At 55.7% G+C, this 10,681-nt stretch overlaps 1 protein-coding gene across 1 annotated transcript in view; it reads right to left on the bottom strand.

The window, feature by feature from the left end:
• HAP1 (huntingtin associated protein 1) overlaps window positions 1-10,401 on the bottom strand; it is a gene marked incomplete at its 5' end in the record, with an annotated part of 25,351 nt that extends 14,950 nt beyond the window's left edge. Inside the window, 2 exons of the mRNA XM_019505117.1 lie at window positions 7,156-7,350; window positions 10,230-10,401. Coding sequence (XP_019360662.1) covers window positions 7,156-7,350; window positions 10,230-10,401 — 367 coding nt within the window. The remainder of the gene's footprint in view (window positions 1-7,155; window positions 7,351-10,229) is intronic.
• Window positions 10,402-10,681: the final 280 nt, after the last annotated feature.

Below are 10,681 nucleotides of genomic sequence, written 5' to 3'. Positions count from 1 at the left end.
CCACCCACCCACAAGCCCTGCTAGCCCACAACTCAAAGAAGGACCCTCCAAGAAAAAGCTGCCCTTTTGCAAACCACATCCATTTCCTGCTGCCTGTTACACTTGACCATGAAGCCCCACACCCTTCTGCATCTGCAACACCCAACACCTATCTACTAGTTACTGCAAAGTAGCAAGACTTGCTGGCCAAGACAGCCCCTGGAGCTGCCCAGGGTACAGGCAGCCCTGGCAGGGTTACCTAAGCAACAGGCAGCCGCTTGCCATTACATGGAGCAAGCAGGTCTGCAAACACTGTGTCCTCAGCAGAAGCCCTGAACTCAGAGAGACCCAGATCCTCCAGCAGGAGAGAAGCCCCCACAAGGGGAAAGGAAATAAAGTGGACTGGCAGAACATGGGTAGGAGGTGGGGGGTGCCTCTGATACACAAGCTCTGGCTCTACAGAGGATACCAGCACAGGCATGCCTTGTTCCCACCTGATGGGGGTACTGGAGAAACACAGGGGCAAGAAACCAAGCTGATTCAGAGATGGAGCTCAGGCAGGTTAAGACCAGAGTCTTATGATGCAGGACTTGCCATAGGAGAGGGACTTCACCCTGTGACATAAGAGGTCCCTCCCAGCCCTGAGCAATACAAGGAGGAGCTCCATCCAGGAATAAGGTGGGGCAGGGCAGAGGAAGGGTGCAGGGAATGAGGACTCCTTGGTCTTACCCTCTCTGTGAAGCCTGGCTACCCCTGTACCCTGGCTCTGTGCTCCCTGGGCTGATGCAGACATGGGGTGGGGTGTAAAATGGGTCAGCAGGAACAGCTTGGAGATCATACAAATCCCATTACATTGGCCCAGCCAGGGGTTAAGCCATGGCAGGTGCATTGCCATAGGGAAGCCCTGGGTCTGCCCCCTCCCAAAGCCCTTGCCCCACTGGCCTTGTTAGCTTCCTGTCCTGTTCTGCCCAGCCGTTGTCTTGTCAACAGCCTGGCTAATCCCACCACCCCCTCCCTGCCCGACAATGCACCCCACACTCCCAGTGCCAGGACTGCGTGCAAGCTGGCACGTCCACATGGCAGGCGGGGCCAGCTTCAAGACCTCAACCCTCTCCCCCCTCCTCCAACAGGGGCTCGGTCTCTGCAGGGGTCCCCACCAGCACCTCATCAGGCAGCTGAACTGTAATTGGAAATAATTAGAGCATAAGCTTCGTTAAGGCGTGAGTGAGTGACAGGCCCTTGGGAGCCAGCTGAGGTCTGCAGCCTGCAAAACGCAGGAAGCAGAAGTGGAAAACGAGCATCCTCCCCCTTTCTGCTTGCTTCAGAGCAGGATGGACACAAGGGTGGGCATCTGCCCCATAGCCTTGTCTCAGAAACCAGGACATTGGGAGGTCCAAACCCTTGGGGAAAAGCAGAGGGGGGGCTTCATACTGCAAACCAGTATCTGACCTTACAAGACAATCTCCAGAGATGGACCCCACCCCCTGCTGTACTCTACCAGGCCTCCCATCCTGGTCCCAGAACTGTAAGAAGCATTTGTCTTCAGTTGTAAAACATCCTTCATCCCCAGGCTGCTCCTCTAGCTCTTGGCCAACATCCCGCTCAGAGGGAGGGGCAGTGGCACCCAAAGGGAAGTCCCAAAGAGGCACCCAGCAGTGCCTACCTCAGCCCCATGTCTTTCTGCTGGGCAACCAGCACAGCCCCTCCCAGCCAAGGGTAGGGCACACAGTGCCACACTACACAGCCAGCCATACCAAGGGAGTAGGGAAAGTATCATCCTACCCTAGAGATACCATAAGCAATAAGGAAGCACCCCTTCATCCCTGGGGCCAGCATGGCCCCTCTACCCATCTTGCCTGCCAAGGGAGCAAGAAACAGAAGCAGCTGAGGCTCTACTTTGACACTGCTTAATCTGGATTTGGCACATGATGCCAATATTACATCAGGCAGTGCCCACACTCCAGCCAGATTGGACACTGCGTCCCACCCGTACCAAGCTGGGGCAGCACAGATCACAGAGCACATCAGAGGCCCTATCACCCACCTCAGCATCTTGCCTTCACAATGAGCCAGTGAGAACTGGGGCTACTGCTCCCCAGCCTGCCCCCAAACCTACCCCCTGCTACAGCATCACACGGTCTCTGAGCACATCAGAATTCAGGAGGGGACCCATTCTCAGGATGGAAAAACTGAGGTACAAGGAGGGGCTGACTTGCCAGAGGAATTGCATTGCGGGGGGGGGGAAATCAGTGGCCAGGCCAAGTAAACAAGCATCCTGGCAGTCAGTCTCCTGCTTTGCCCCACACTCCCTACCCAGATATCCATCTCTGCTTACCTATGCTGCGCCCCAGGGCTGCATGTTGCCAGCTTGCCTGCATACTCCAGAAAGCAATGCCACCCTCCCCACCTTTCCAGGTATTTCAAAAAGGAGATACAAACAGCCAGAGCTGTTAAGAAGCAGGGCCAGACCCCAAGCTGAGGCACCCATGGACCTGACCTGTTCTGGGGCAGGCCACCACCCTTGCAGCTAGCATGCCATCGCAGGCACCCCCTACACATACACATCACCCCAGCTTCCATCAACCCTAACACTGCAAAAGTTGCCATACCAGCCCCAGAAATGAAGTACCCCCCACCCCCCACCTGTATAAGGAAGTCCCCAAAAAACCCCACACCCTCCAGACAAGGTTTTTTGGGTAGATGTGCTCTCTTTTATTAGACTGACTAAATAGCTGGGAAAATTGCTCTTTGCAAGCTGCATCACATTCCCACTGATCCTCACTGCCACACATCGGCATTTTCACAAATCTGCCTTTTGCATATTGGCTCCTAATCTACCCAGGAAGGCACACATTACACCAGCAGACTCTCCCTATGCCTGAAGAGGGGTGTTTGTGCCCAAAAGCTTGCAAAGAACAGTTCTTCCAGCTATTTAGTCAATCTGATAAAAAAAAAAAAGGGAGGGGGGGAAATCTCTTTTATTTGTATACGAGACCAAATTAGCCAAAACCAATTCCAAATCCATGAGTCCAGAACCATAAGTGGCCCTAGTACCAGCAAACATCCTCCACCTGCACTTGGGTCTCCAGACATTTCCAAAACCTTTAGCAGGCATCCTACTTGCAGTGGTTCAGACGCCCTTGAGTTTTGCTTGCCTTCAGCTGTACAGCCGCAGGAACAAGCAAGGGAGGATCACATGGACCCAAAGAACCTGGTCTCCTTCTGCCCTTAGACCAGCCCGGCTGCATCCAAGCACCCCACAGCCTCCAGAGCACTTAGCACCCCCCTCGCATCCTCCCGGGAGAGCTGGCGCCGCAAGCAGGGGCTCCTCCCCTGCGGCTGGCAGCCCTCGGTGGGGAAGAGAGCAGGGTGCCCAGAAGCGGGCACCCCTCAGGCCTTGCCTGGGTGCCGCGGCAGAGCCCCCAGCCACATCCACCCCCCTGCAGTGCCACCATAGCTGCTCCGGCCGGAGCAAGCGGGACCGCTGCACCCCCAGCCCCCCGGGCGCTCACCCTCCTCCAGCTCCCGGGCCAGGATGTCGGCGGCTCCGCGCGGCTCCGCTTTGCCCCTGCCCCGCGCGTACGCGGCCGGGCCGCCCCACAGCTCCATGCCCAGCTCCGCGCAGCGCCGCCGCCGCCGGTATTTATAGGGTGTCGCCGGGCTGCGGGCGCACCTGGCTAGGCCGGGCTCATTCGAGCAGGGGGGCGGCGGCGGCCAAGCCGGGGGAGCCCGCAGCTCCGCGAGGGGCTCTGCCTGCGGGGAGGCAGCCCGTCCCCCCCTCCCCTGCGCAATGGATCGGCTCTGGCTGGCCCCAGCCTCCCCGTGCTCCTCGCCCGTTGGGGGGCAGCTCATGGCGGCAGGGGGGCCTGGAAGTGCGCTCCAGAGCGCGGCTGGCGGTGGAGGGGGAGGGGGCACAGCCCTGCTCTGGAGGTCACTCCTAAGCAGTGGTCCTGTGAGACCAGGATGTGGGCACAGGAGCTGCCCTTGCCCCAGCGCAGGGGTGCGGAGGGCTTCCTAGGCTGGGCTGATGGCAGAACCGGCCTGGCGCCACTGGGCCCACCAGCCCTCACCCGACCCCTGGCCTGAAGTGTCACCTGGGCAGGTGTTGGGGGCTGTGGGGGAAGTAGGCCAGTCTGCAGCCACCACAGTGGTTTCCCAGAGCCAGACTATCTCTAAGGCAGCGGTTGCCAAGCCCCCTCCCAGCCCCACCCAACATCAGCAGATGGGGGTTGGGAGTGAGGGGCCAGGCTGAGGAAACGGGGCCACAAATGGGGTCATGCTGAGGAAAAGTTTGGGAAGCACAGGTCTAAGGGGTCCGCAAAAGATGACTGTGATCAATCAAAAGCATGTGAAGGCCCACGCTCACCATTCAAAGGGGTCTGCACCTCCATGCAACATTTTTTAGGGGTCTGCAAATGAAAAAAGGTTGAAAGCCCCTGCTTGACGGGGTTAGAGGTGTGGAGGGAGACCTCTGGTCCCCAGCGGGAGGAAGAGGTGGCTGGATCCAGGATGATGTGTACTGGGCAAGCCATGCAGAAGGGGCTGTAAGCTGTGGCCCATAAGCAAGACACTGGGAGACGATATCGGGTCTCTTGCCCCCGAATCTGGAGGTGGCGTGAAGGGGATTAGAGTTCTCCCTGGGCAGGAGGGGCTGTAGGGGCTACCTGCTCCCAGACCCCCTGCCCATTCAGTCCTTATCATTGAAAACAAAGCAGCCCAAACCCCAGTCTGTCCCTTGGGCAACACCCCCCAACCTCCAATACTGAGAGAATAAGCCCTGGGCCTCCTGCTCTGCCTCAGAATGTCTCATTTAGGAATCCCCTTAGCTGCATGGATGTGCCTAAAGCAATGGGTAGAGTGGACGCCATAACCAGAGGCAGGGAGCAAGTCCTGCAGGGCTTATATGCTCACGGCAGTGCTTGCAACCAAGGAATTAGCAAGCTATGGAAGGGCTGCTTCGGAGCTGGTAATCGGCTGTGTTGCAACGTGCAGACAGACCCTTATGCAGAGCCCCAGTGCCCCACCTCCCCCACCACAGACCCACATGCCTAGACTGCAGTGCCCTATGGTCCCTGGCTGGCCGGCAGCTGTACCTGTAGTCAGTCTGGCTCTTTTGGCAGGTCCTCCATAAACACAGTTCTGCAGAGGTAACAAGGGGGACCCAAGGGAGGGGGAGGCCTGAATAATTAATACCAAGACTTTAATAATAGAAGAGCTTTCGCCAGCATGTGTTGAAGCCTTTGGAGATGGGAGGAGGGAGAGGCAGGGCAGCAGGGAGGAAACAGGAGTCCAACTGGGTGACTCTGACAGGCGCACACAGGTGATGTCTCTGCACCATGCAGCAGGTTCAGTTGTCCCTAAGATGTACCCTCCTCTTCTGGGCTCTTGGCCTCCCTTCTCTTCCGGAGGGGAAAGCACAGGAATCGGCACTGCCTGTCCCCCAACTAATGTTTCTTCTTGGCCACTGGTCGATTCCTTCCACTTCATGAAGTAATACTGAACCAAAGGGAAACTGAAGCACAGAGAAGTGAAGTGGCTTGGCTGCTGTCATGGGGGGAGTCCGTGACAGGGTGCCAACTCCCTGACAACCACTGCACTTGCAATCCGGAGCTGAGTATAGCACCCAGGAGTCCTGGATCCCAAGCCTTGCCTGCTCTAACTATTAAGTCCCGTTCCCAGAACTCAAGGGGGAACCCAGGAGTATTGGCTACCAGTCCCTCTGCCAGAACCACTGCACCATCTCAGGGCTTGGCTGTGTCCAGCCTGTGGTAACATTTCAGTGTCCTTCCCAACAGGTGAGCCTTCCATGCTGGGCACAGGTTAGGCCCAGCCTGATGGGCAAGGGAGCCCTCCATGTCCAACCCACTGCAGACTCCAGGCTGGCACATGTGCCCAAGGACAGAGGCTCTGACTCTTCTTGCAACAGGACAGGAGGTACAGCCTCCCTGTAATCCCTGGTCAGAGGATTTGCTCCCTGCTTTAGGTGTCTGCCTCTCTCCACAATCAGATTACACAGGGGGCTATTTCTGATGGTAGCTTAAAGTCCCAGGTCAGGCAATCAAGGAGCGAAGCCCAGCATCCCCACTGCATGCTCCCATCACACACATGATCAGCCCTGACAGGGCGGGGAGTGGAGTGGGGCATCAAAGACCATGTTCCTTGGGCTGGATTTGACCCTTCCCAGGGGAACAGCCATTCACATGGGAAGAAGATACACACACCTATCCAGGTCACTGACTGGCACAGGCTCAGGTTTGGCTGGGAAAGTGGGCAGGACTCCTTTGGACTCACAATTCAAACACAGCCCAAGGCCTTCTGAGGGTCTCGGATACATGAATTCTTTCCCATCCATCATTGCAAAAGCCTTTGTATTTCTGGGGGGCAAAGGACCCCTCCAGGCATGAGGGAAGGAGAGACTACCCCTGGCAGAAGGAATCTCCCACCTGGGACAGGTGCAGCCCTGGGCTGGCATGTTCCCCCTGCCTAGGGCAACTACCCTATCAGCCACACTTGGCACCAGCTGGCACATATCGGAGTATCCTGCTTGGATCACTGTGAGGAGTGGCCCAATCTGCAGGGAAAGGACACTGGCCCCCAGCCAAGGTGTGGACAAAGGGAGCAGAGAGTTCCCCAGAAGTTCACATACAGTGACCACATACTCCCCACAACCCCAGCTCCCAGCGTACATCTTCCCACACTCTCCTCCCCAAGGCTAGGGCTCAGCAGCACCCGATCCTGGCCCATGTGAGCTGCACAAGTGCAGTGTGTGGGCATATGTGTGTGTGGGAAGGGAACATCCAGGGCAGGGGGGGCCCTCCAGGATGATGAACCTGCAGCTCTAAGAGGCTCTGGCTCAGCCCAGCAGAAGCTGTCTTAGAATTAGCTGGGGATGTTCTGGGCCTGGAACTCCACCCAGCTGCTCATTACCCGTGAGTAGCTCCCCCACTGCCCATGCATCCCAGACACAGAAAACACTGGCCCCATGAAACAGGCCATCAGGTGGGCAGGGAGGACAGGGTTTGGGACAGGCACCCGACCACCACCACCCAGCCTAGCTAAACACCCCCAACCTCCATCTCCCTCACAGCCCCTTACACCCCACAGTAGGACCCCTTATCCCCAGCCCTCCTCACATCCTCTTGATGATCCCTAAGTCCCTCCCGCATTGGCACTCACGGAAGTACTGAAGGGTCTCCTCAATCTGCTGGGGTGTCAGGTGGGCAGGCACCTCAGGGGGCACCAGGGGTACGTGCAACCAGTCATCGTGGTCGTAGCCGAATACCGTGTCTGCCCGCAATGTGTAGCGGGGCAGCTGCTCCCCCAGCAAGCTGATGATCTCCACCTCAGGGATATTGCCGCTGTTACACAGGTCTGGAGGCACAAGGGGGAACCCAAGTCAGTGAGGGGATCAGGGTGCAGCCACGGAGCTGAAAAGGAAGGCTGGAATAGGAGGGGGAGCAGCATTTGAGGGGTTCTGGGTTAGGACAGAGGGGCACCAGCAAAGCTGTGGTGGTGAAGCCCAGTTCTAGGATGGCAGGGAACTGCAGGGCAGGATATTGGCAGTAGAGCCTGGTGAGAGTCCAGGGCTAACACAGAAGGGGGCTGCAGGTTTTGGGGGGCTCTGGGTCAAGATTTTGAGGGACATCAATACATCTTAGGGGGATCTCAGAGCCTGGATAGCAGGGGCCTGTGGGTTAAGATGGAGGAGTATCGGCAGAGCTCCAAGTATGAGGAGCCCATTTCCCTCTCTCCCTCAACCAGTGAGCCCCCTGCCCTGGGGCAAGATCCAAGCCAGCACCTTTAAAAGGTTCCATGCCCCATTCCCCTGGGCCAGCTGGTTCCCCCACCTGGGGGTTAGATCACAGCTGGCGCCCCCTCGAGGGAACAGGTTCTCACATCCGTGAGTCAGTCCAGCTTCTGCCTTTCTTCCCTGTGTTGCATGTGAGATGAGAGACCCCAGGGACAGAGGCCTGAGCACATATCCCTTCCCCTCCCTGCATGGGAGCACATACCCCTACCCCTGCTCCTTCCCATCTTTTCTCCCCTGGTTCTTCCAGGAAAAACAAACCTGCTGCCACCTACTGGCCAGACACAGGCAGATTGGTAGAGAAAGTGCCAAGAAGGGGATGAGCAGGCACGGTTCTTTGGGTAGATGTGATATCTTTTATTAGACCAACTAAATAGTTGGAAAAATTGTTCTTTGTAAGCTTTGGGGCACAAACCCCCTTCTTCAGGCATAAGGAGAATTTGTTGGTGTTTGTGTGCTCTCCTGGGTAGAGTAGAAACCAATATGCAAAATGCAGGTCTGTGAAAATGCAAATATGTGGCAGTAAGGGTCTGAGGGAATGAGGGACAATAGGTGAGAGACAGGTGTGATGGGGGAGAAGGAATGTAAAACTGGTGACATAATGTAGCTGGTAAAATGTGGACAGGTTACCTGGGGTTATCAGATGGCAGGCAGGTTATAATGTGCCATAAATCCAATGTCTATATTTAGTCCATGATTTTTTGAATCTACTAGATTTATGAAGTGAAGTTCATAGGCTCTTCTATGAAAGGTGTTTTGTAAATTCCCTTTGAGGATTAGAACTGAGAGATCGGAGACAGAGTAATTACCTTGAGAGAAGTGGACACCCACAGATAATTGGGTATTCTTGTCTTTGATAGCTTTTTGGTGTGCATTCATTCTGGTACACAATTGTTCAGTTTCTCCTACATATTTTCCATCAGGACATTCACTGCACTGGATGAAATATATTAGATTTCTAGAGGTGCAGGTGTAAGATCCAGGAATGGTAATGGTTCTGTTGTGGGGTGTAGTTTTTGTGGGAGTGGTGGAGATGTGTTACCAGGTTTTACATTTTTGTCCCAGCATGGTCTGGATCCAGTGTGGTTTGAGCCATAGGAAGTTTGCTTCTGGTGATGACACTGGCAAGGTTCGGTGCTTGTTTAAAGGCTAGGATGGGTGGTTCTGGAAAGATCTCTCAGAACTGGGTCTTCTTCTAGTATGGGTTGCAATTGTTTGAGGATCTCATCCAGTGCACTAAATGCCCGGATGGAAAATATGTAGGAGAAACCAAACAACAACTGCGTACCAGAATGAACACACACCGAAAATCTATCAAAGACAAAAATACCCAATTATCTGTGGGTGCACACTTCTCTCAAAATAACCACCCTCTCTCCAATCTCTCACTTGTAATCCTCAAAGGGAATTTACAAAACACCTTTTGTAGACGAGCCTACAAACTTCCCTTCATAAATCTACTGAATGCAAAAAATCATGGACTTAATATAGACATTGAATTTATGGCACATAAGAGGTGCCTACCCCCCCCGCAAACTGAGCCAGTGACAGTGGCTCCAGCACCACCGCCGCTGCAGCGCTGTGCCCAATGCCACCATCACATGCTCCTCCGCGGCTGCACGCACAGCACCAGCACGTGCTGGCCCCAGAACGGCCTTGCAGGAGGGAAGGGTGAGGTCAGGCAGGCACGCTCCACACCGCCCAGGCCCCCCAAATAATATTTTCTAATGCCACTTATGGGCACATTATAACCTGCCTGCCATCTGATAACCTCAGGTAACCCGTCTGCATTTTACCAGCTACATTGTCTCATCAGTTCTACATTCCTCTTCCTGCCAACCTGTCTCTCACCTATTGTCCCCCATTCCCTCAGATCCTCACTGCCAGGCATTTGCATTTTCACAGACCTGCATATTCTACCCAGGAGAGTGCACAAACACCAGCAGACTCTCCCTATGCCTGAAGAGGGGTGTTTGTGCCCGAAAGTTTGCAACAAACATTTTTTCCAACTATTTAATTGGTCTAATAAAAGATATCACATCTACCCAAAGAACCTTTTCTGCCTATGTCCTTAGACCAACCCAGCTACAACAAACAACCCCAAAGAAGGAGATGGGGAAGAAGGACAGCAGCTGGAAAACAAAGCCCAAGCAGGCTGGCCAGGACACAGGCTATTCTGCTCCTAACCCGCTGACAGCTGCCTGGCTCCTTGGGGGCCGGGATGGCAGCATGAGGACCCAGCCCCTTCTCCACAGTACAAAGAGAACAATGCAGAGGGAACCCTCCTGTCCTAAGGTCAGGCCTGTCCCATGGGTCCCAGCCCTTCCTGTTCCACCCCCACACGCTGAACTCTCCAGCCTCCTGAAACAGCCCAACAGCCCCCCGACCCCAAGGCTTGCTCCATGGCTCTCCCCACCCCCTGCTGCATCCCGGCTCTACCCACCGGTGATGGTGGTGGCATCGTGGCATCTGCCCACAGAAGAACTGCTTGGGTCCTGGCTGGCATGGAGCAGGGTAGCTGCAGGCAAGTCCTGGCTGAGGAGGAGGTGGGGAGCAGGTGGGCTCTGGCCAAAGAGTGCCTCACGCGGTCCCGAGGTGTCCAGTTTGGCTGGCTTTTACAAGGGGGAGCCAGCTGCCATGTGTGGAGTACAGCCCTGCCCCCCTGCACCCAGAAGCAGTGATGGGGCTCTGAGCCGTTGCAGGATCCCCTCTTCGTCCCACACCTGGGGAGAAAGAACCAGGCATTACAACAGTCCATCGAGGACTGGGCATGCAGCCCGAATCCTGGCTCCCCACACACCGTGCTTGAGACACCAGGCCACCCGTGTCTCTGTAAGGCTTCCACAACCCTTGGCTACTCTTACAGAAAGCTGTGTCAGTCCCCAAACCCCAGGA

Source organism: Gavialis gangeticus, unplaced genomic scaffold (genome assembly GCF_001723915.1).
Source record: "Gavialis gangeticus isolate Ggan-Ray unplaced genomic scaffold, GavGan_comp1, whole genome shotgun sequence".
In the NCBI taxonomy this organism is placed as follows: Eukaryota; Metazoa; Chordata; order Crocodylia; family Gavialidae; genus Gavialis; species Gavialis gangeticus.
The sequence above is the reverse complement of the archived record's forward strand: the minus strand, read 5'-3'. Positions and strand labels throughout refer to the sequence as shown.